The following is a 25,691-nucleotide window of genomic DNA, read 5'->3' on the forward strand; positions in this document are numbered from 1 at the left end:
CTGTGTCTCAGCAGGTTAAGGATCTGATGCTGTCACTGCAGCAGCTCAGGTTGCTGCTGTGCCACAGGTTTGATCCCTGGCCCAGGAACTTATACATGCCATGAGCACAGACAAAAATTTTAATTATAAAATAAAATGGTGAATTTTGGGAGTTCCCGTTGTGGCTCAGTGGTTAACAAATCCGACGAGGAACCATGAGGTTGCTGGTTCGATCCCTAGCCTTGCTCAGTGGGTTAAGGATCCGGTGTTGCCGTGAGCTGTGGTGTAGGTCGCAGAGGCAGCTCAGATCCCTCGTTGCTGTGGCTCTGGCAGAAGCCGGCAGCTACCGTTCCGATTAGACCCCTAGCCTGGGATCCTCCATATGCCTTGGGAGCAGCCCAAGAAAAGGCAAAAACACCAAATAAATAAATAAATAAATAAAATGGTAAATTTAAAATAAAAACACATGCTGGAACTTTTAATCCACTGTGCTGGACTAGGATCAAACCTGTGTCCTGGCACTTCAGAGATGCCATGAATCCCATTTCACCACAGTGGGAATTCCCACATACCCATTCATTTTCAGATTCATTTCCCATAGTACAGGTTTCTTTTCTTTTTCTGGCCACACCTGCGACATATGAGAGTTGCAGGGTCAGAGATGCAAACCATGCCACAGCAGTGACCCAAGCCGATGCAGTGACATCATGGGTCTTTAACCCGCTGCACCACAAGATAGCTCCCACAAATTTTTTTTTATCTCTTGTCCTTTAGGGCCGCACCCACAGTATATGGAGGTTTCCAGGCTAGGGGTCGAATCGGAGCTGTAGCCTCTGGCCTACACCACGGCCACAGCAACACGGGATCCAAGCCATGTCTGGGACCTACACCACAGCTCACGGCAAAGCCCGATCCTTAACCCAATGAGCGAGGCCAGGGATCAAACCAGCAACCTCATGGTTCCTAGTCGGATTCGTTAACCACTGAGCCACGACGGGAACTCCCCACAGATTTATTTATTGAGGCTTGCAGTGCTTAGACTGACCATGGATATTCAATCTCCAGGATCTGCTAAAGGTCAATATAGTCTCAGGCATACAAAACCTACGCTTCACCAATTCACCATGAGTCACGTTGTTAGCATAAGCTATCTGGTCTCAATAATAGAGTGGGGCCTACAGACAATAGTATAAAAATCAGTCTTACCAGGCAAGATATTCCAAGGACTCAGAGGTGGTCTTCATGGAACTGGTCAAGAGTAAGTCCATTGGAAAGTTCTACACAATTTGCCTCCCATTTATCTCACCACCTGACCTCATCCACTCCAGTCCTGCAGATGCAGCTCCAACCACACTAGCTTCTAGCTTTCTCTCCAATACTCCAGGACCCTCCCAACTCTGGAATGTCTTTTTCAAAGGCCAAGGGATCCATCTCTTGGAAAAGTGAGCAAAGGAGATAGCCTCCTCCGTGCCAGTTTCTGTAGCGGGCAGGAGCCTCACTTTGACAGGCACCATGCTCCAAGTTGCAAAACTACCTTCAGTCAAAGAAAGGAGAAGTTGGAGTTCTCATTGTGGCTCAGGGGTAATGAACCCAACTAGTATCCATGAGGATGCAGATTTGATCCCTGGCCCCACTCAGTGGCTTACGGATCCAGCATTGCCATGAGCTGAGGCGTGGGTAACAGAAATGGCTCAGATCTGGTTTTTTTTGTTTGTTTTTGTTTTGTTTTGTTTTTTTGTCTTTATGCCATTTCTTGGGCTGCTCCTGCAGCATATGGAGGTTCCCAGGCTAGGGGTCGAATCGGAGCTGTAGCCACCAGCCTACACCGATGGTGCGGGATCCGAGCCGCATCTGCAACCTATACCACGGGTCACGGCAACGCCGGATCCTTAACCCACTGAGCTAGGCCAAGGATCAAACCCGAAACCTCATGTTTCCTAGTCGGATTCATTAACCACAGCCATGACGGGAAATCCTCAGATCTGGTATTGCTGTGGCTGTGATGTAGGGCAGCAGTTACAGCTCCGATTCAACCCCTAGCCTGGAAACTTCCATCTGCCTTGGGTGCCTGGCTAAAAAATACAATTTTTAAAAAAACAAATGGAATTGGAGGAGTTCCCATCGTGGTTCAGTGGTTAACGAATCTGACTAGGACCATGAGGTTGGAGGTTAAATCTCTGGCCTTGCTCAGTGGGTTAAGGATCCGGCGTTGCCGTGAGCTGTGGTATAAGTTGCAGAGGCGGCTTGGATCCCTCGTTGCTGTGGCTCTGGCATAGGCCAGCAGCTGTAGCTCCGATTGGACCCCTTGCCTGGGAGCATCCATATGCCGTGGGAAAGGCCCCAGAAAAGGCAAAAAGACAAAAAACAAAAAAACAAAGCAAATGGAATTGAGTAGTAGTTTTCCCTTACAAAAAGCCAATATAAGAGTTCCCTGGACGCCTATCAGATGTTGTAATTGCTGTAACACACATTTGATCCCTTGCCTGAGAACTTCTGCATGCCATGGACCTCATCAAAAAAAGGCAGTCACCCCAATTACCAGGTAAACTTAGGATCAACTATGGGTAACAAATGATGCTGTCATAACTTGAGGACTATTATTTGAAAATACATGTAATGGGTTTTGTTGGATTCTACAAAAGGGTGAGTTTTCTTTGCAATCTCTTAGCAATTGTCTATGATGCACATCACATTCCGGTTTACCGTTTATACAGTAATAAACTTTTATTTTTCTACTATGCTGTGGAGAAGTTTTCCCCATTGGGAGGTGGTTTTTTGTTTTGTAGAGCCACACCTGTTGCATATGGAAGTTCCCAGGCAAAGGATCAAATTGGAACTGCAGCTCCTGGTCTATGCAATAGCCACAGCATCGACAGATCCTAGCAGTGTCTGTGACCTACCCCGCAGCTCGAGGTAACGCCAGATCCTTAACCCACTTGAAGGAGGCCAGGGATCGAACCTGGGTCCTCAAGGATACTAATCCGGTTTTTAACTGGCCGAGCCATGACAGGAATTCCTCTGCGGTTGACGTATATTCAATCTCGCCTGCGCCATGCCACTTAGTACATTAATGCTTTAGGGCAGTCAGAATTAATACATTTGTTCATTCATTCGCCGTTTCATCATCACCTCTATACACCCATCCGCGATTGCTCCCCTTCCGGTCTGGGCGGTTTTGTTTGTCTGCTTTTTAGGGGCGCACCCATGGCATCTGGGGTTTCCCAGCCTAGGGGTCTAATCCGAGCAGTAGACACAGGCGGCCTTCACCACCGCCACAGCAACGCGGGATCTGAGCCGCGCCTGAGACCTACACCACGGCTCAGGGCAACGCCAGATCCTTAACCCACGGAGCCAGGCCAGGGATCCAACAGCAAACTCAGGGTTACTAGTAGGATTCCCTTCCGATGCGCGACTACAGAAACTCCCCCTTCCGGTTTCTGGAGTCTCCCTCTGCTTTGGGGTTTGGGCTCCGGTCCCGCCTTCCGGTCTCCGCGCCCTCTCGTCATTGGTCCGGAGCCTTCAGTCCCGCCTCCAACCACGGGCGGAAGCTCCATTTCGGTTTCTTCCATTGGGCACGCTGCCCGAGCCTCAAGACATTTCACCAATGGGACTCGACCCGGAACTACCTTCTCAGCCAATGGGGTCAGAGCCGCGTTGCCCAGCCTCTTCAAATCAATTGCGGGGTCCAGCCGCCAGGAGTCTGTGGAGAGGCTGTGCCCGTCCGGTCGCTGCCCGAGGGCTGGCGTGGGAGCTCGTCGGCCTTGGAAGAGCCTCGGTCTGAGTGTGACCTCCTGCCACCCCTTCTCAGGATCACCCAGACCTGGACACACGGTCCACCCGCCTCCGGCAGGCGTCCACCTCACCACCACCTCTTCTCCTCGTGAACCGTCGAAGAGCTGTGATGAAGTCGGGCAGCGTCCAGCCCGCAGGTGAAAGGGATAGTACCAGGGCCAGAGAAAGCGGGTTGGGAAGAGAGGCCTGACGTCGGTTGTCGGGGGCGGGGGTGCACAGACGAAGGTGCTGACGTCTCTTGTCGTGTTTTCAGTAGCTGCAGCAGGCCAGACGGTTTCGAACATCCCTACCGGGTGAGCGCCTTCACCTTGTGTCTGGGAGAGGAAGGGAGATTTGACCGAGAGTTGGCGAGCAAGCTGCACGCGTGAAGTGTTGCCTCATGGGACTGACCGTTAGTGCCCCAACAGCCAGGCTGGGCCCTTGAGGAGGGAAAGGGACCCAGGCAGGGGAGAGTGCAGGAGGAAGGCGCGCAGGAGGGATCCCTGGCTCTCCACCCACCTCGGAAACAAGGGCTCTTTTCTTTCTCTCCTGTCAGGCGGCGCCTCACAATCGATGACTTTGAAATCGGGCGTCCTCTGGGCAAGGGTAAATTTGGAAATGTGTATTTGGCTCGGCTCAAGGAGAGCCATTTCATCGTGGCCCTGAAGGTGCTCTTCAAGTCCCAGATAGAGAAGGAAGGACTGGAACACCAGCTGCGCAGAGAAATTGAAATCCAGGCGCACCTACAGTAAGGACAGGCTCTGTATGAGATGCCTGTCGCGGCTCGTCTCTCTTTGTTGTTTGTTTGTTTGTTTGCTTGTTGCTTTTTAGGGCCACACCTGTGGCATATGGAGGTTCCCAGGCCAGGGGTAGAATCGAGCTGTAGCTGCCGGCCTACACCGCAGCCACAGCAACTCAGGCTCCCAGCCGGATCTGCGACCTACACCACAGCTCACAGCAACGCTGGCTCTTTAACCCACTGAGCGGGGCCAGGGATCGAACCCACATCCTCCTGGATGCTAGGTGGATTTGTTTCTGCTGCGCCACAGGAGGAATTCCCAAGCTCGTCTCTCTTGCTGTTTCTTCTTCCATCTCTAACATCTGAACTCAGCATTTCCCTTAATACTGCCCCCGCCCCCGCGTAGCTCCTTTGCTTTCACCTTGAAGATTTTTTTTCTCTGTGAGTCATCCCAGTTACACTGTGTAAATCTCCCTGTGTCAAATACCTGACTCCTGATGCCTGCTCCCTGTTTTCTCCTCACAAACTTCCAGATCACACTGTTAGTTGTTCTGGTGCCAGCACAATGTTGCCCTTATGTCACAGTCCCTTGTAATAGCATCAGGAATGGGCCTGGGGAGGACTCCTGACACTTCCTCCTTCTGTCCTCCAGGCACCCCAATATCCTTCGCCTGTACAACTACTTCCACGATGCCCGCAGGGTGTACTTGATTCTAGAATATGCTCCAAGGGGGGAGCTCTACAAGGAGCTGCAGAAGAGCCACACGCTGGATGAACAGCGGACAGCCACGGTGACGTGGGGACTGAGGGCTCTGGGGTTCCTGCGTTTACTGTGGGCTGGTGAAGGTCACTGCTTGTGGCTGTCATGAGTGTCAAGGTTGCTTTTTGCTTTATTTCTGAATTTCGTTCTGTAAACATTTATTTATTTATTGGCTTTTGGGGTCGCACCCACGCCATATGGAGGTTCCCAGGCTAGGAGTTAAATCAGAGCCGCCACCGCTGGCCTACACCACAGCCACAGCAACGCCAGATCCGAGCCATGCCTGAGACCTACACCACAGCTCATGGCAGCGCTAAATCCTTAACACACAAGTGAGGTCGGGGATGGAAGCTGCATCCTCATGGATACGAGTCAAATTCGTTTCCTCTGAACCAGGATGGGAACTCCTCGTTCTGTAAACTTTATATAATGACTTTTACATCCTACAGCTTCACATTCGGATACTCTGATTACCCCCAGATTATTAATAAATAGTGTGTATAAGTCTGGATTATTTGATGGTAAGCAACAGAATCTAACTGCACTACCTTATGGAAAGCGACATGAAAGGCTTTGAGGGACTCCCCTGATTAAGGAAGTGGAACTGACCTAGAAATAGGAGGCAAGAGATTTGGGAGGGCTCCAGATGGGGAAGGAGGTCAGTAGTCTTTCCATGGAGGCTTCATTTCCGCACTGCTTTGGCTTGGCTCACACAGATAATGGAGGAGCTGGCAGATGCCCTGACCTACTGCCATGAAAAGAAGGTGATTCACAGGGACATTAAGCCGGAGAACCTGTTGTTGGGGTTCCGGGGTGAGGTGAAGATTGCAGACTTTGGCTGGTCGGTACACACTCCCTCTCTGAGGTAGGTCATGTGGAGGCACCCTGGGGTCCCAGTTAAGAATGATCCAGCAGTTCCCCTCGTGGCTCAGCTGAAGCAAATCTGACTAGCATCCATGAGGACACGGGTTCAAAGCCTGGCCTGGCTCTGTCTGTTAAGGATCCGACATTGCCATGAGCTGTGATGTAGGTCACAGAGGTGGCTCGGATCCCCCGTTGCTGTGGCTGTGGTGTAGTCCGACAGCTACAGCACTATTTGACCTCTAGCCCAGGAGCCTCCATACGCTGCAGGTACGGCCCTAAAAAGACAAAAACAACAACAACAACAATAACAAAAAGGAATGATCCCGCTTAGGGAGTTTGTGCTGTGGAGGCACCATTTCAATCCCCAGCCTAGCACAGAGGGTTAAAGAGCTGGTGCTGCCAAAGCTGTGGCTCAGGTTGCAGCTCTGGCTGGGATTTGATCCCTGGCCCGGGATGGCAGAAAAAGAAAAAGAGAGGGAAAAAGAAAACCAACGGGGGTTTGCACCTCCTGTGTTTGGGAGGTGAGGGCTCAGAAGCTCCTAGGTGCTCGCATGTCACAGGAAGCTGGGGGAGGAAGGTTTGCCTTGCACTGAGCCTCTGCTCGGGGCTCCTTTGTCTGCCCTCCTCTAGGAGAAAGACAATGTGTGGGACCCTGGACTACTTGCCCCCAGAGATGATCGAGGGGAGAACGTACAATGAGAAGGTGGATCTGTGGTGCATTGGGGTGCTCTGCTACGAGCTGCTGGTGGGAAATCCTCCCTTTGAGAGCGCCTCCCATAACGAGACCTACAGACGCATCCTCAAGGTGGGACGGGCACGCGTGCGGGAGATAATCGGTGGGAGCTGCTGGGCCTGCGCTGCCTGGGGCGCACACACTGCTTGTCTGCCGAAATCCGGGAGAGCGCGTACCTTGCATGGACCAAGGCAGTTCACCTTATTTCTCTTTCTTCTCTGATCTCATCAGGTAGATGTAAGGTTTCCCCCATCCCTGCCTTTGGGGGCTCAGGACTTGATCTCCAGGCTTCTCAGATACCAGCCTTCGGATCGGCTGCCCTTGGACCAGATCCTGGAGCACCCCTGGGTCCGGGCCCACTCCCGGAGGGTGCTGCCTCCAAGTACTCAAATGGTCTCCTGAGCCCTGTCCACACCTCTTCCTTTGATTGTCCATGGAGCACCCCTGGCTCTGGTATCTCATCTGTCTTGTGTTTCTTCTCTTTTAAGATGCATCATGCTAATTAATAAAAACGGAATCACTTTGTACCAGGTCTCCATAGTTCCATGACTTGGTATGTGATTGGACAGATTCCCTCTTTTTTTTTTTTTTTTTTTTTTCTTTTTAGGGCCGCACCCTCAGCATATAGAGGTTCCCAGGCTAGAGGTCCAATCGGAACTACAGCTGCCGGCCTACACCACAGCCATAGCAACATTGATCAGAGCCAGGTCTGTGAGCTACATCCCAGCTCACGGCAGCACCGGATCCTTAACCCACTGAGCGAAGCCAGGTTTTGAACCAGAAACTTCATGGTTCCTAGTCGGATTCATTTCTGCTGCACCTCAACAGGAAGTCCTCCAACAGTCAGATTATTAATGCCCTGTCATACAGTGGGAACTCCATGTCTTATGACTAAAAACAATTCATCGAGCGATTGCCCCGTTAATGTTATTCCCACCACCATATCCTATTCATTCTCTCAGTGTGAAACATCCAGCAGATGCAGAACCACATATCTGTGTGACCAGACCACTGACTAATTATAAACAATTCAGTTACTTCTCTGAGAAGAAAAGCCCCACAATTGCAGATCTATCTTTTAAATGCTCCAAGATGTTGGCTTGGGGTTCTGATTAGGAGTTTGGGATTAATGTAAACACTACTATACATAAAATAAGTAAACAACAAAGACCTACTGCGTAGCACAAGGAACTATATTCAATATGTTTTAATGACCTGTAATGGAAAAGAATCTGAAAAAGCATATGTATGTGAATAACAGAATCACTTTGCTATAGACCTAAGTCAATACTTTGTAAGTTATACTTTAATTTGAAAAACTTTATTTTTTTAAATGTTATGGCCTCACCCACAGCATATGGAAGTTCCTGGACTAGGGCTTGAATCTGGGCCTCAGCTGAGACCTACGCTGCACCTGGCAACTCTGGACACATTTAACCCACTGTTCCAGGCCTGGGATCAAACTCGCACCCCGGCATCAACCATTCTTAACCCACTGTGTCACAGTGAGAACTCTTAAAAATTATATTAAATCTCTTGGAGTTCCCGTCGTGGCGCAGTGGTTAACAAATCCGACTAGGAACCATGAGGTTGCAGGTTCGGTCCCTGCCCTTGCTCAGGGGGTTAACGATCCAGCGTTGCTGTGAGCTGTGGTGTAGGTTGCAGATGTGGCTCGGATCCAGCGTTGCTGTGGCTCTGGCGTAGGCTGGTGGCTACAGTTCCAATTCGACCCCTAGCCTGGGAACCTCCATATGCTGCGAGAGCGGCCCAAGAAAATGGCAAAAAGACACACACACAAAAAAATTAAATCTCTTGAGGGCACTTTTTGCACACTGTGTTTCCATTTTAATGACCATGTGTATTCTCAGCTTATTAGAAGTTGGATTTCATTTTTTCACCTTCATAGTCATGAGAAGAAAATAAAAGCAGCCACTGAGGTTACTTCTAAGACTTTGCTTAATATACTTGTAGAAGAGATGTTAGAATTACTAACATGATTTTGTTGGTTTCTCTTTGCAAATAGGCAATGATGAGCTGGTTCAGGGTTCACCCCTGTCTATTCCTTTCTTCATCTATTCTCATTCATTTTTTTTTTTTTTTTTCTTTTTTGTTTGCTTTTTAGGGCTGCACCCTCAGCAGACAGGCTAGGGGTCGAATCCGAGCTATAGTTGCTGGCCCACACCACAGCCAGAGCAACAGGGATCCAAGCCGAGTCTGCGACCTACACCACAGTTCCTGGCAACACTGGATCCCCACCCGCTGAGCCAGGCCTGGGAGCCAACCCACATCCTCAAGGATACTAGTCTGATGCCTTTGCGCTGCACCACAACAGGAACTCCTATTCTCATTCTTTTGTTAGTCTCGTCCAGCATTATGACTTGAAATAACAGGGCACGCTATCAACTCCCTAGTTTTCAAAACCAGGCAGGAACTCTCTGTCAAAGGTCAGACATGAGTTGAGTAAATATGGGAAACAAACACTTAGCGGTTCCTACAGACATCGCAAACTGCACTGCTTGACACTGGAGTCCTGAGCGTCCTCTAAGTCACCCCTTATTTGCAGCCCTCGCACCTTAGGGGAGGGCAAATCCACTCTTGGGTGCTCCACGCCAACTCCATTACTCAGTGCATCATGTGGAGGCGGCGCTGGGCCAAAAAATGCCCAAGAGCGCCGGCTCGCTTTGCCTGCGTTGCGTGGGAAGAAGACTTCCGGCGTCCTCCTTTCCGCGGTTATTTTGACTGCTCATTTATCCGCATCCTCCAAGGGAGTCTCCACAGAGGAGAGAAGGGGCACAACAAGGACGTCCCCAGGCGAGCCAGGGGCGAGGTTTCGCGCCTTTACACCTGGCCTGACCCGACCCGGGACAAGCGGCTCCGCCTCCAGAGCCTCAGTGTCCGCAGGGGTAGAATGCACAGTCTCGGTCCTTCCCCTCGGTGCCCCGCAGCTGCGCCCCCTGTGAAGCGGCGGATCTGATTCGTGTTCTGGCTGAGTCTCCTACACCTGGGAAGAGCTCCTCCAGACCGGACGCCGCCGCTCATGGCTGGCAGAGAAAAAACCTACATTGCCCAGAAGGCTGGGCCCCGCGCCTTAGAGGCCGGCTCTGGGCCAATGACGGCCCCCGGCGGGGACATTTTTCCGCGGAGGGCGGGACTTCCGGCTTCCTTGCTGGCGGACGTCACTTGCGTGCGACGGTTCCGTCCACGCCAGCTGTGGGGTGGGCATTGGCGGTCTGTGGCCGCTTCGAGTGCGCCCCTTCGCGAATGACCGGAAGGGAGGCTAGGACTCACCTCCGCTCCTTTGCGCGAGTCGGGAGCCTCCTTGTGATCGATCCCTTTTCCCGGGCAGAGAAGACGTGTCGGTCGGCCGAGCCCGCGGGACCCGTCTCAGGGGCCGCCTGTCCCGGCGCCGCTGTCTCCTCGGGGGCCCATGATGGCGGCAGCGTGGATGGAGGCGGCGCGGGTGAGTGGACGATGTTGGTGGCACTGCTGCTTCTCTGCTGGTTCAGAAAGGTTCCTGCGCAGGCTGTGGGTGAAGAAAGGCACTAGGTATCTCTTTGCAGTTGTGTGTGTGTCCGGCACGGGGGGCTGACTCGTCCCTGACTTTACCTCGGTCTTAGAACAGGCGAGACGGAACGTACAGGTGGACGACCGACACCCAGTATATGAAAAGAGAACTTTGACAGACCACCTGCCCAGGAATCCAAGCCCTTATCTACAATCAGCGACCCAGGAATCCTGCCCAGTTGAAGTCAGACTTGCCAGTAGCCAGATGTCTATCCCTAGAGACAGACCAGGAAGGTGAACATGACATCTAAAACAGAGCCCCAAATGACCGGGACTTGGTCAATAACTGACCTTTTTCCTAATGTTTCAGCCTACTTCCAGCTTAAAATCCAAACAAGAGAAAGTGAATATGTGACCTTAAGCAGTCGTACAGGATGCTATATGATTGCATGCCAGAAAATTTTCTTTTTTTTTTTTTTTGTTTTTTGGTTTTTGTCTGTTTGTTTGTTTTTGCTTTTTATGGCTACACCCGTGGCATATGGAAGTTCCCAGGCTAGGGGTACAATCAGAGCTGTAGCTGCAGGCCTACACTATAGCCCCAGCAATGCAGGATCCGAGCTACTTCTTCAACCTACTACACCGCAATTCAAGGCAATGCCTGCCTGATCCTTAACCCACTTAGGCAGGGCCAGGGATCAAACAAACCTGTGTCCTCATGGTTACTAGACAGGTTGGTTAGCACCGAGTCACAACAGGAACTCCGGAGTTTTCATTTATTAAAAATACATTGTATGGTAATCAGGGATGAGGCACTAAATGGTTTATTTATCCTTAGTCTACATGGAGTGCTTTTCATCAAGAGTTACTAGTGAAAATGATGACTTAAGAACTGGAAGATGTAGTTCCCATCGTGGCACAGCAGAAAGAAATCCAACTAGGAACCATGAGGTTGTGGGTTTGATCCCTGGCCTCACTCAGTGGGTTAAGGATCCAGTGTTGCCATGAGCTGTGGTGTATGTCACAGACACAGCTTGGATCCCGCGTTGCTGTGGCTGTGGCGTAGGCCGGCAGCTACAGCTCTGATTCAACCCCTAGCTTGGGAACCTCCATGTCCCCCAGGTGTGCCCCTAAAAATAAAAGTTTGGGTGCAGCCCTAAAAAAGACAAAAACAAAAACAAAACAAAAAAAACGGGAGGAAAAAAAAAAGAACTGAAAGAGTGGAGTTCCGGTTGTGGCTCAGTGTTAAGGAACCCAACTATGATCCATGAGGACTCGGGTTTGATCCATGGCTTTGCTCAATGGGTTAAGGATCTGGCATTGCTGTGATCCGTGGTGTAGGTCGCAGACATGGCTTGGATCCCAAGTTGCTGTGGTATAGGCCAGCACCTGCAGCTCTAAATTGACCGCTAGCCCCAGGAATTTCCTTATGCCTGGATGCAGCCTTAAGAAAGCAAAAAAAATAAAAACAAAAACCCCCAAAACTGGAAGGGATTTGATTACTTTTAGATATGACATACAGCCCTCAGCATTGGGCCAGGACATAGCAAGACCAGTGATGATCAGCTACTGTTCTTTTCAGCTTTATTGATAGTATAGTTTTGTTTCATTTTTTTACTTTTTTTTTTCATCTTTTTAGGGCCTCACCAACGGCATATGGAGGTTCCCAGGCTTGGGGATGAATCAGAGCTGAAGCTTCTGGTCTATACCACAGCAACTGCGATACCTTATCCGAGCCACGTCTGAGGCCTACATCACAGTTCATGCAGTACCGGATCCTTAACCCACTGAGTAAGGCCAGGGATCGAACCTGCCTCCTCAGGAATGTTAGTAGATTTGTTTCCACTGAGCCACAACAGGAACTCCTGGTATTATTGTTATCATTACTTACTCAGTCATTTGACATTCAAAAACCTTTTCTGTCTGCATCTAATAGTTCCAGTGGCATTTTCATTGACTTGTGTCATTTTCAAATGGCTTCTGCATATGAGGCTCCTATCTCACGTTATAGGCATACTTTGCTTTGTTATGCTTTGTAAATACCCTGTTTTTTTTTTTGTTTTGTTTTTGTTTTTTTGTTTTTTGTCTTTTTGCCATTTCTTGGGCCGCACTGTAGGCATATGGAAGTTCCCAGGCTAGGGGTCCAATTGGAGCTGTAGCTGCCGGCCTACGCCAGAGCCACAGCAACGCAGGATCCAAGCTGTGTCTGTAACCTACACCACAGCTCAAGGCAATGCCAGATCCTTAACCCACTGAACAAGGCCAGGGATCGAACCCACAACCTCATGAGTCCTAGTCGGATTCGTTAACCACTGAGCCACGAAGGGAACTCCTACCCTGTTTTTCAAAATGGAAGGCTTGTGGCAGAGTTCCTGTCATGGCTCAGCAGTAACAAACCTGACTAGTATCCATGAGGTTGCAGGTTCAATCTCTGGCCTTGCTCAGTGGGTTAAGGATCCGGCGTTGCTGTGAGCTATGGTGTAGGTCTCAGACACGGCTCAGATCCTGTGTTGCTGTGGCTCTGGTGAAGGCTGGCAGCTACAGTTCTGATTCGACCCCTAGCCTGGGAACCTCCATATGCCCAAGGTATGCCCAAAAAATAAAAATTTGTGACATCCCTTGTCCAGCAATTGTGTCAATTGTGTCAGATTACTAGCGTGTTTTCGGTAGCATTTGCTTACCTCAGCTTGCCTCACTGAAGACTTAGATGATGGTTAGTGTTTTTTAAGCAATAAAGTATTTTTAGGAGTTGCCGTCGTGGTGCAGTGGAAATGAATCTGACTAGGAACCATGAGGTTGCGGTTTTGATCCCTGGCCTTGCTCAGTGGGTTAAGGATCCAGCAGCTGTAGCGCCAATTGGACCCCTAGACTGGGAACCTGCATGTTCCGTGGGTGTGGCCCTAAAAAAAAAGTATTTTTAAATTAAGGTGTTTACATTGTCTTGTCTTGTTTTTTTTTGTTTGTTTGTTTGTTTGTTTTTTTATCTTTTTGCCATTTCCAGGGCCGCTCCTGTGGCATATGGAGGTTTCCAGGTTAGAGGTCTAATCGGAACTACAGCTGCCGGCCTACACCACAGCCACAGCAACAGCAACTCAGGATCCAAGCCACATCTGCAACCTATACCACAGCTCACGGCAACGCCAGATCCTTAATCCACTGAGCAAGGCCAGGGATCGAACCCGCAACCTCATGGTTCCTAGTCGGATTGGTTAACCACTGAACCACGATGGGAACTCCACGTTGTCTTATCTTTCATCTGCGTTTTTCTTTTAGACCTTATCGTGTTGCGAGCTTAAACTATAGTGTAAACTGAATTTGATATGCACTGAGAAACTGAAAAAAACTGTTTTATTGAGGGTGGTTTGGAACCAAACCTGCATTATCTCCAAGGTGTGTCTGTGTCGTTTTATGTCCACCTCACCTGCAGCCCAGCTTGGCCCTTCTGGACGTGCTCAGTTATTAGGGCCTTGACCTTTCCGTGGCTCTACCGGCCATGCAGAGACAAGCTCTGATTCCATCCACCTGTCCCAAGGCTCATGCCGTTGTCTCGATTTGACATTGCAGGTGTCTGTGACCTTCGATGATGTGGCTGTGACGTTTACCCAGGAGGAGTGGGGACAGCTGGACCCAGCTCAGCGGACCCTGTACCAGGAGGTGATGCTGGAAAACCGAGGGCTGCTGGTATCTCTGGGTAGGTCCCATGCAGTCCCTGGTGCGGGAGACCTGCTGCTTCCTTTTTTTTCTTTCTTTTTTTTTTTTTTTTTTTGGTCTTTTTGCCATTTCTTGGGCCTCTCCCACGGCATATGGAGGTTCCCAGGATAGGGGTCGAATCGGAGCTGTAGCCACCGGCCTCCGCTAGAGCCACAGCAACGTGGGATCCGAGCCGCGTCTGCAACCTACTCCACAGCTCCCGGCAACGCCAGATCCTCAGCCCATGGAGCAAGACCAGGGATCGAACCCGCAACCTCATGGTTCCTAGTCAGATTCGGTAACCACTGAGCCACAACGGAAACTCCCCAGTGTCCTTTGATAAAGAAATGTGTTGTCCCTCTGACTTCTAGAAAGCGGTGGAAGGAAATGTGGGTGATCTGTAGAATCCGAAAGCAGAATTTCCAGCCGGGCTGTATCAGGGCCTGGTATACCAACTGGGAACCACCAGGATTATGCCCAGAATTTTTTTTTTCTCTTTTTTAAGGGCCACACCCACGGCATATGGAGGTTTCCAGGCTGGGGGCGAATCAGAGCTGCAGCTGCTGGCCTGTGCCGCAGCCACAGCCACGCCGGATCCAAGCTGAGTCTTTGACCTGCACCACAGCTCATGGCAATGCACATCCTCGTGGATACCAGTCGGGTTCCTTACCGCTGAGCCATGAAGGGAACTCCTGCTTCAGCTTGTGAAAAACGTTCTTTCGTATCTTTTTTTATTGGATTCTACATAAAAGTGATGCCACAGGGCCTTAGTCTTTCTCTGTCTGACTTTACTCAGTGTGGTCATTTCTAGGTCCATCCATGTTGCTACACATATGCCCTGGCTTCTCATCTTGGCTTCTCCCTCTGACTCTGCTCCCAACCCTGTCTTTTGCGCCTCAGCACGTTTAAGACAGGAGTGGCCACCCCGGTCCCTGCTCTCTGGGGCCCCAGGTGCCTTGTTGCTACTTCTTGGCATAGGTACCCTGTTTCTCTTCTTCCCCTGTTGGGGGACTCCTTGGGGTGTCCTCGAGGCAGGAGTGGCTGCTCGAGTCCCTAGTTCCCTGAGCCTCTCCCCCAGGGCCCCGCACAGACTGGCCTCCGTGTGAGGTTATTTCACCTTCCAGAGGGGGAGCTGACTGGAGGAGACCCGCTGGCTCCGGGGTCCTGCCCGACCCAGCCAGCAGGGCTGTGAGTGCCGGGGTGTCCTCCGGGACGAGGGCGAGGCAGGCGGGCTCCCAGGAGGCCTTTGCCTTCAGGGCCAACGGGTGTCGTTCTCCACGCCGGGCTCTCGGCTCTGGGGCTTCTCTGTTCTCGTGCGCCTCCATGCTTGTCTCTTGTGCCCTGAGTCCCGGCCGAGATCCTCTGCTGCCGCAGGAGAGAGTAGTGCCGCGCAGCCTCTGGTGGTGGGTTTGTCCCCCAGGGGACGTCGGGCCGTGGCTGCAGCCTCGTCTGAGTGTCAGGCCTGGGGTGTGGGTGGGGCCGGCTTCTAGGGCTGGAGTCCCGGGGTGCCACTCCGCACCCCAGGATGGCCGGGATGGTCCCGCTCAGCAGAGGGCTCCCCAGCCCCCAGTGGCAGGGGTGCCAGGCCTGCGAAACAGCAGCTTGAGGAGGGCTGTCCGTCCAGGGCTCAGGGGAAGCCATGCCCGCGCTCAGAGAACTGGGGTTATGGTCTGTGTCAAGGAGTGGAGGTGGCACAAAAGTAGGAAACGTTTGGCATTGCTAGGTAGTTTACAACCAACTTTTGAAAGTACAACAGTCAACTCTCTGGCGCTGCCGACCTCTTCACTCCTGTTCCCGTGCTCGCCTGGAGCCCCCTGTGCTCCAGACTCTTGCTGTTTCCTTGCGCAGCCCTGACACACTTGCCTCAGGCCTCTGCGGGGGCTGTTCTCTGCCTGGCGGGTGTTCTTGGGCATTTTGTCTTTTCCCGGGGCCCCCCTGGCCCAGCACTGTCACCCCCAGGCCTCATGGAACCGCCCCATCCCTCTCACTTGATCTCATAAACCTATTCATAACCTTAGCCAGTTGTTCTCAAGCAGAGATGCTGCTGCTCCCAGAGGAAGCTCAGCAACATCTGGGGCTGGTTTTGGTTGTGACAGCCACTTGGGTGTGGCTGCTGTTAACCACCTGGAGTGGGTGGAGGGCCTGGAATGCACTAAACACCCTTAGGATTCACAGGCCAGCTTCCTCCCCATCCTCCCAACGAGATTATCTTGACTGAACAGTCCTGCTCCGTGAAGAAACCGTGTTTCAGAGGGTGCAGGGACACGTCTTCAGCTGGCATTGCCAGGCACCCTCATGTATCCAGTCCATCACTTTGCTGCCTCCTGAATGTGTTTGATGGAAATTCAGGGTTTACTGCTCATTCTTTTTTCTTGTTTTAAGGGCTCATTCTTAAGATACCTTCCCTTCATCCCCCACCACCCCCACCCCAGCACCTTTCCCCTTTTCAGCAGAGGTAGTAGCCTCAGGCTAGGAGCCCTGAGCAGCAGGAGGCTGAGCTCTCAGTGAGTTAATAACACTGTTTCAATTTCATTGCTGCCTTTGTTTCATGGTGACCTAATATTTAGGGAAGTGTTGCTGGCTTTCGCATCTAACAGAGGAATGCAGGAGACTTTTTTTTTTCTTCTTTTTTAATAGTGTATCAAGATTAATAATAAATTTTTTTTTTTTACTTTTTCCAAATTACAGGTGATTTACCACATTGTGCTAATTTCTGCTGAACAGCATAGTGACCCATTCATCCATATATATACTCTCTTTTTCTGTTACCATCCCCCATAATGTTCTATCCCAAGAGAGTGGATTTTTCTGTCTTTCTTTTCTTTCCTTTTTTTTTTTTTTTGACGGCCACACTAATGACATACAGAAGTTCCCAGGCTAGGGGCTGAATTGATGCTGCAGCTCCCAGCCTAGACCACAGCCACAGCAACACCAAATCTGAGCTGAACCTGCTACTTACACTGCAGATTGCCACAACGCAGGATCCTTAATCTGCTGAGCAAGCCCAGAAATGGAACCCACCTAGTCACAGATCCTAGTTGGGTTTGTTGACCACTGAGCCACGAAGGGAACTCCCTTAAACATTTTTTTTAGTATGGGGCAATTTTTTTTTTTTTCCTTTTTAGGGCCACACCCAAGGCATATGGAGGTTCCTAGGCTAGGGGTCCCATCTGAGCTGCAGCTTCCAGCCTACACCACAACCACAGCAACGCCAGGTCCAAGCAGATCCAAGTTGCATCTGCAACCTACACCACAGCACAGCATCGCCAGATCCTTAACCCACTCAGCAGGGCCAGGGATCAAACCTACATCCTCATGGATGCTACTGGGGTTCGTTACTGCTGAGACCCACGGGAACTCCTCTTGCGGTGGTTTTTCACTCTCTTGCTATCCAGGCCTCCCCTCCGGAGTCTGCTTTCACTTGGACGTGAACCAGACGCACAAGGGGTTGAGATGCACTTGGATTAACTGAAGGGGTCGTATTCTCCAGGTCTCCTGGCCACACCTGAAGGGTGTTTGAGTTCTGCGCGTTGGAAGTCAGAGAATCTGTGCCGTCCACACAACCCGCACTACATACAGGCTGAGGTCTGGGAATCCCAGCAGTGGGGCTTTTGCCCTTGGTTTCCAGGTCCGGATTCGGCATTCTGTGTGCACGGAAGCAGCGTCCTCCTGGCCTCCCGGCCACAGCCTGAGTTCCCAGACTCGGTTGAGAGGTGGTGTTCATGTTCACAGAAATCCAGTATCTTCTTCCTGCCTCCATGAACAGGGTGTCCGGTTCCCAGACCTGAGCTGATCTGCCAGCTGGAGCACGGGGGGAGCTGTGGATGGTGCAGAAAGACCTCTCCCAAAGCACCTGTCCAGGTAGGAGCCCAGGTGTGGGCGGGGGGAGGCCCTGGCCCTGGTCCCCAGGGGAGGCCATGGAACCCTTTGACCTCAGTGTGCACGTAAGGAGTATAGTTTTTTGTTTGTTTGTTTGTTTTTCATTTTAGTCAGTGGATTTTGTTACATTTACAGTTGTGCAACAATCATCACAACCCAGTTTTTATAGCATTTCCATCCCAAACCCCCTGTCCATCCCCCAACCTGTGTCCTTTGGAAACCATACGTTTTTCAAAGTCTGTGAGTCAGTATCTGTTCTCAAAGAAGTTCATTGTGTCCTTTTTTGAGGTTCCACATGCAAGTGATAGCATTTGACGTTGGTGTCTGACTGTCTAACTAACTTGGCATGATAATTTCTAGGTCCATCCATGTTGGGCAAAGGCCATTATTTCGTTCCTTTAGTGGCTGAGTAATATTCCACTGTGTATTGGTACCACCTCTGCTTTACCCCGGCCTCTGCGAGGAGTATAGTCTTTCCATGCCCAGCGCGTCACCAGTGTTTCCGGCTCCCTTCACTCTATATTCCTCCCTCTTATGAAGATGCTGGTCTGCCATCTACCAAAGCTCCTTTTCTGTCTTTTCTTGAGCCCTCTATTTCTTTTCCATGGCCTGTTGGTAAAGGCTGTAATCCTACTATAAGGTAGATGCCCTTCTCCTTATTCTCTCTCACCTTAGTTTTCATGCAAATCCTACAGGCTGTCATGTTCCACAGTAACTCAAGTTGGTATTTTAGGGGGAATTGTCCTGAATTTATATAATCATTTTGGTAGAATTGTCAGTTTGTTTGTTCGGCGGTGCCCATGTCATGCAGGGCCAGGGGTCTAACCTGCACCGCAGCAGTGACAACAGTGGATCCTTACCTGCTAGGCCACCAGGAAAGTCCTGTCAATTTTATATTTTTCAACTTTCTCTTTTTCTCTCAGTTTTATTGAGAAACAGTTGACATACATTACTGTATAAGTTATAGCACGGTGGTTTGATTTACACGTATTGTAAAATGATTAATACAGTAAGTTCAGCTGCCATCCATCTTATCATATGGATAAAATAAAAGGAAAGAAAGAAAAAAAAGGAAAAAAGTGTTTGTACTTATGAAGAGAACTTTTAGGATTACTCTCCCAACAGTGTTTTCTATCACACAGCAGCGTTTGCTACAGTCCTATGGTTGCACATTAGAACCCTAGTACTTATTTCTCTGGAAGTTGGTACCTTTTGACCACCTCTCTCTAGTTTCCCCAGCCCTCACTTTGTTTTTGTTTTTGTTTTTTTTATTACTCAAATGAATTGATCACATCTGTAGTTGTATAATGATCATAACAATCCAGTTTCACAGGATTCCCATCCCACAGCCCAAGCACATCCCCCCACCCCCCAAACTGTCTCCTCCGGAGACCATAAGTTTTACAATGTCTGTGAGTCAGCATCTGTTCTGCAAAGAAGTTCAGTCTGTCGTTTTTTCAGATTCCACATGTCAGTGAAAGCATTGGATGTTGGTGTCTCATTGTATGGCTGACTTTACTTAGCATGGTAATTTCTAGGTCCATCCATGTTGCTAAAAATGCTGGTATTTCGTCCTTTTAATGGCTGAGTAATATTCCATTGTGTATATGTACCACATCTTCTGGATCCACTCCTCTGTCGATGGACATTTAGGTTGTTTCCACGTCTTGGCTATTGTAAATAGTGCTGCAATGAACATTGGAGTACATGTGTCTTTGCGAGTCATGGTTTTCTCTGGATAGATGCCCAGGAGTGGGATTGCTGGATCAAATGGTAGTTCTATTTTTAGTTTTCTGAGGACTCTCCATACTGTTTTCCACAGTGGTTGCACCAATTGACAATCCCACTAACAGTGTCATAGTGTTCTTTTTTCTTCACGCCCTCTCCAGCTCTTATTGTTTGTAGACTTTTGGGTGATGGCCATTCTGGCTGGTGTAAGGTCGTACCTCAGAGTGGTTTTGATTTGCATCTCTCTAATAATGAATGACACCCGTCCTCACTTTGAATTCTTCATTCACTCCTCTTTAGTGTGTTCAGAAGGTAAAGCAGTATCATTTTCTCCATCTAGATCATTTGTATCTCGTCAGTCTACTCACCAATATGTCTATCCGGGTCCTGCTCCCCTCCTGCCTCACTGAAACCCAGGTTAGAACCATGGGAATCAGCTTCCCTTCTCCCCCACCTGGCCCTGGATTCTCATCGATGAGATGCCATCCTCCTGGTCTGCAGGGCCTGTGACAGTTCTGTGACCTGGGACTGTGGAGCCCCTCCCACCTTCTCTCTGCAGCATATGGAGTTCCTGGGCCAGGGATCAGATCCGAGCCACATCTGTGGCAGTGCTGGATCCTTAACCCAGTCTGCTGGGCCGGGGATCAAACCTGTGTCCCAGCACTGCAGAGACGCCACTGATCCCATTGCAAGGCAGCAGGAACTCCCATGGCAGCTCTTGTGGTGCCAGCAGGACTGACTCCCTGATCTCTTCCTGCACACAGTTGGCAGACTCAAGGCTCAGAACAGAGCTCCAAGACTGCCAGGCCTGCCCAGGTGGTCTGGCACAGCTCCAAGTCGAGGCTTTCCCAGTCTGCTCAGGTTTGACGATCTGCGAGGAAGACCCATGAAATTCCCTAACACCTGCCATTCTCACAAAACAGATCATGTTTGTTACAGGCGAAAGATACAGATTAGAAGGGGGCCTGGAGGTATTCCAACCGCGAAGCTTCCGTGTCTTCAGCAGCTCCTTACCTCCCAGGATCGATGTGTGGCCGTCTGTGCCCGAAGAGTCATCAACCAGGGAAATTCAGCAGAGCCTCGGTACCCAGATCTTTATTGAGCCTTCATTACAAAAGCTCGGTTGATTGAGTTGGTGTACTCGGGTCTCCGTCTGCAGCCCTCCTTTCGTTTCTAGAGCCCAGCTGATTTACCCCGTGGTTCAAAGCTCTGCCTTTTGTTTTTTTGTTTTTTGTTTTTGTTTTTGTTTTTGTTTTTTTGCTGAGGCATGCGAAGTTCCTGGGCCAGAAATCCAACCCAGGCCACAGCAGAGACAACACCAAATCCTTAACCCACTGCCCCTCAGGGGAACTCCCAAAAGCCTCAGCTTTCTGATTACATGGTTGGTCTTTGTGTGGCCAGACCATACTCAAGCCTAGTGCCATCTTTTTAGTATAAACTATCCAGAGGCCCATGATAAGTTGTCTGTTGTCATAAAGTAGGCACATCCCTAGGTGCAAACCATGAACAACAGAGACTCACCTGTCACTCTGGGGATACCAAAGGTTTTCAAGTTACTTCCTTAGAGGTGGGACAAAGACCATATTTTTCTTTGGAGACAGTTTTTTATCTTATCAGGGCCACAGTTGGGTCATATGGAGGTTCCCATGCTGGGGGTCCAATTGAAGCTGCTGGCCTACACCACAGCCACAGCAACACCAGATCCGAGCCACATCTGCGACCTATACCACAGCTCACAGCAATGCCAGATCCCTAACCCACTGAGCAAGGCCAGGGATGGAACCTGTGTCTTCATGGATGCTAGTCATACTCCTGCTGAGCCATAATGGGAACTTGTGGAGCCAGTTAACTTTGCATTTTACACTTCCTGACTGTAGCCAGGGCTACATTAGATGCCCTCTCCTAGTGTTCTTACAGCAACATCGAACGTACTTGGTTAACGGACTGAAAAGACACAGGTGTTATTACTCTGTCCAGCCATGTCCAGTATGAAATTGTACTGGCGTCTTCACTCCAGATCCTCCATCATCTCACCTAGATGCTCTTACCCTTTTGGTTTTTTTTTTTTTTTTTTTTTTTTTTTTCTTTTTTGTCATTTCTAGGGCCGCACCTGCGGCATATGGAGGTTCCCAGGTTAGGGGTCTAATTGGAGCTACAGCTGTGGCATATACCACAGTCACAGCAATGCCAGATCTGAGCCAAGGCTTCAACCTACACCACAGCTCACGGCAACACCAGATCCTTAAACCCCTGAGCCATGACGGGAAGGCCTAGATCCTCTTACTCTTGTTTATACTTTCTCTTGGTTGGCCATTTTCAAGCTTTCAGCAGTTCAGTGACCAAGAAAAAAGCAATTACACTCCTTAGATTCAGGGATAGCAACCCTAACACACAGAGGCACTGTTTTCCTTGTTTTTGGTTTGTTTTTTCACTGAAATGCTGATTTTGTTTCTTCTTTGTTGGTATTACTAATGGGCCCTGTTTCTTGGATTTTTTTCAGGTGACAGAGGGAAACCCAAGACCAGAGAACCTAGCCCTTGGAGCCAGCCGTCCCTGAGGGAGCCTCCCTCCGGGAACCAACACAAGGAGGCCTAGGGGACCCTCAGTCGGGACGAACCAAGAATCAGGGTGGGCCATTGGTAGTGCAGGAAGGGCCCTTTGGACGAGGGATAGCCTCCCAGAGGGGAAAGCTTCCTGGGAAAGTGAGTCCTGAACATGGCCGCTCAGGGACAGCTGATGGTGTGTGTTCACGGGGTGTGCAGGAGCCCTTCCCTCCAGGAGGAGCTGTCCCTGACCGTGACTCAGGTGGATCGGGTAAAGATGCCATGATCCAGGAAGAGGAAAATATCTTTAAGTGCAACGAATGCGGGAAAGTGTTTAACAAGAAACACCTTCTTGCTGGGCATGAAAAGATTCACTCTGGGGTGAAGCCGTATGAATGCACGGAGTGTGGGAAAACGTTTATTAAGAGCACGCACCTGCTCCAGCACCACATGATCCACACTGGGGAGAGGCCCTACGAGTGCATGGAGTGCGGCAAGGCCTTCAACCGCAAGTCCTACCTCACCCAGCACCAGCGGATCCACAGTGGAGAGAAGCCGTACAGGTGCAGTGAGTGCGGAAAGGCCTTCACCCACCGCTCCAATTTTGTCTTACATAAGAGGAGACACACCGGGGAGAAATCCTTCGTGTGCAAAGAATGTGGGCAGGTGTTCCGACATAGGCCCGGATTCCTTCGACATCACATCGTCCACAGCGGCGAGAATCCGTACGAGTGCTTTGAGTGTGGCAAGGTCTTCAAACACAAGTCGTACCTCGTGTGGCACCAGCAGACACACACCGGGGAGAAGCCCTATGAGTGCAGCGAGTGCGGCAAGGCCTTCTGTGAGAGCGCCGCCCTCATTCACCACTACGTCATCCACACCGGGAGAAGCCCTTCGAGTGCCTCGAGTGCGGGAAGGCCTTCAACCACAGGTCCTACCTCAAGAGGCACCAGCGGATTCACACCGGGGAGAAGCCTTTTGTGTGCACCGAGTGTGGAAGGGCCTTCACCCACTGCTCACCTTCATCTTGCATAAAAGGGCCCACACTGGCGAGAAGCCCTTTGAGTGCAAAGAATGTGGAAAAGCCTTTAGCACTCGGAAAGATCTCATTCGGCACTTCAGCGTCCACACTGGGGAGAAGCCCCATGAGTGCACGGAGTGTGGGAAGGCCTTTAACCGCAGGTCAGGCCTGACAAGGCACCAGCGGATTCACAGTGGCGAGAAGCCCTATGAATGCATGGAGTGTGGGAAATCCTTCTGCTGGAGCACCAACCTCATTCGACACGCCATCATCCACACGGGAGAGAAGCCTTACAAGTGCAGTGAGTGTGGAAAGGCCTTCAGTCGCAGCTCCTCCCTCACTCAGCATCAAAGGGTTCATACTGGGCGAAACCCTGTCAGCGTGACAGATGTGGGAAGACCCTTCCCAGGTGACCAAACCTCAGCCACCCTCCGAGAACTCCTGCTGGGAAAAGACTTTCTGAATGTAAACCCCGAGGAGACTCTTTTGCAGGAGAAACATCTACCACAACGTCTGATCGTACATACCAAAGAGAAACCCCACAGGTATCTTCACGATGAGAGAACCTGTCACAGGTCATCCATCAGTTGTGTGAAGACGCATTTGAGAGACTGGCACAGCGTCAAGCCTTATTCTGCATCTCAGAATTCATCGGTGAGGGAGAGACTGTTTGTTTAGCTACTGTTTTTCTCCTTAGTTTACACTGCAGTATTATCTCAGGAATTTTTATAAAGAGAAGGTGGAGACTTAGAAGAGAAAATGTATCGCAAACACAGTTTCTCTGAGACTCCTCTGTCAAGCTTTCGGCACTTTGTCATGGATTCCTTAGTTTACTTGGGGTGAAGGGGGTGTTATTTCAGAGGCAAAGGGCCTTGATCCTTCCTGTGTCTTGTGCGTATACAGTCATTGCTGTCCGGTGTCTGGAGAGTTAGATGGTTGGGGGCAGGTATTTACGCAGCTAAGGATGCACATAGGACAGATGGGCCCATTTTATCATGCCGGTTAAGGCTTTTCAGGCTTTAGTTTTTTGGAAGAACCCGGCTGTTCTTTTGGTGGCTTTAACCACTACGCATTCAGTCTTTTTATTGATCCAGTGTATTGTGTACTTAATTTATATAGCTATACAGTAAAATTTAAAATTGGGTAAAATGAGGGAGTTCCTGTTGTGGTGCAGGAGAAGTGAATCCACCTAGTATCCGTGAGGATGTGGGTTTGATCCTTGGCCTCTCTCAGTGGGTTAAGATCCGGTGTTGCCATGAGCTGTGCTGTAGGTCGCAGACATGGGTTAGATCCTACATTGCTGTGGCTGTGGCTGGCAGCTACAGATCTTAGGATGCAAAAAAATCTTGCCCACATATTTATCAAAATCGATGTAAACCTGTAGAGCAGTTTCAGAAGTAGCACCATGAACACATTACATGATATGACCTTCATTTATTTAATTTTTTCCTTTCCTGCTCCTTTTTATGGCTGCACCTGTGGCATGTGGGAGTTCCTGGGCTAGGGATGAGTCGGACCTGCAGATATAATCTATACAACTTGAGATCCAAGCTGCATATGCAGCCTACAGTGCAGCACATAGCAACACCAGCACATAGCAACACTGAGTGAGGCCAGGAGTGAAACCTGAATCCACATGGGGACTAGTCGGGTTCTTAACTTGCTGAGAGCCACAGTGGGAACTCCTATTTAAGTAATTATTGATAGTTCCTTAGCATTTTATAAATTTCAACAGTACAGGTTTTATACATTTTTGTTATTATTTATGTCTAAGCAGTTGGTGGGGTTTTTTTCCATGTGATTTTTCAGATGACATAAACTTTCAATTTCCATGTGATCTTTAGTAGTATTCCGAAAGATAATTGTTCCTGGAGTAATATTTCAGTATCTTGCACTCACGACTGAACTCAGTTCTTATTGTTTCTAGCCATTTCTTTGGATAGAATCCTTGGCATTTCTGTGTAGAAATGGCAACCGCAAATTAGTTTTATTTCCTTTTTTTTTTCTTTTTTTTTTTTCTGTCTTCTTCCAGCTGCACCTGTGGCATATGGAGTTTCCCAAGCTAGGGGTGGAATTGGGGCTGTAGCTGCTGGCCTACACCACAGCCACAGCCGCACCAGATCTGAGCTGCATCTTCAAACTACGCTAAAGCTCATGGCAGCACTGGATCCTTAACCCACCGAGAGAGGCCAGGGAGTGAATCTGCGTCCTCATGGATACTAGTCAGATTCATTTCCACTGAGCCATGACGGGAACTCCAAATTAGTTTTATTTCTTCCTGTCTCTGCACTTGTTATTTCACTGCATTAGCTAGGACTTCCAGTATGTTGAATCAGAGTAATAAAGGATATCCTTGTCTGGTTCCTGATGTTAGAGGGAACACGTTCAGTTTTTCATTAAGTGCAATGTTAGGTGTAAGGTTCTTTTTCCATAGAGTTTTCCAACAAGTCTAGAAAGTTTCCCTCTGTTCTTAATTTGCTGAG

The 25,691-nt window shown here is 49.8% G+C and overlaps 1 protein-coding gene and 1 pseudogene across 2 annotated transcripts; both read left to right on the plus strand.

Annotated features, from left to right (window-relative positions):
• AURKC (aurora kinase C) lies at window positions 3,551-7,378 on the plus strand. 2 transcript variants are annotated; one of them, XM_021097310.1, is made up of 7 exons: window positions 3,551-3,908; window positions 4,025-4,064; window positions 4,307-4,498; window positions 5,142-5,280; window positions 5,966-6,114; window positions 6,744-6,918; window positions 7,078-7,378. In XM_021097310.1, exons 1-7 carry the CDS (start codon window positions 3,881-3,883, stop codon window positions 7,246-7,248), a joined length of 894 nt encoding a protein of 297 aa, XP_020952969.1. In that variant the 5' UTR covers window positions 3,551-3,880; the 3' UTR covers window positions 7,249-7,378. The 2 variants fall into 2 exon arrangements, with proteins under 2 accessions (XP_020952969.1, XP_020952970.1); XM_021097311.1 differs by having other exon boundaries at window positions 3,649-3,908; window positions 4,028-4,064.
• LOC110261308 lies at window positions 10,007-24,631 on the plus strand (annotated as a pseudogene).

Source organism: Sus scrofa, chromosome 6, assembly GCF_000003025.6.
Source record: "Sus scrofa isolate TJ Tabasco breed Duroc chromosome 6, Sscrofa11.1, whole genome shotgun sequence".
In the NCBI taxonomy this organism is placed as follows: domain Eukaryota; kingdom Metazoa; phylum Chordata; class Mammalia; order Artiodactyla; family Suidae; genus Sus; species Sus scrofa.

Coding starts and splice junctions, on each gene's coding strand:
- AURKC (XM_021097310.1), top strand. CDS start 3,881: ATGAAGTCGGGCAGCGTCCAGCCCGCAG. Junction 5,281..5,965: donor ATGAACAGCGGACAGCCACG/GTGACGTGGGGA, acceptor TGGCTCACACAG/ATAATGGAGGAGCTGGCAGA. Junction 6,919..7,077: donor CCTACAGACGCATCCTCAAG/GTGGGACGGGCA, acceptor TGATCTCATCAG/GTAGATGTAAGGTTTCCCCC.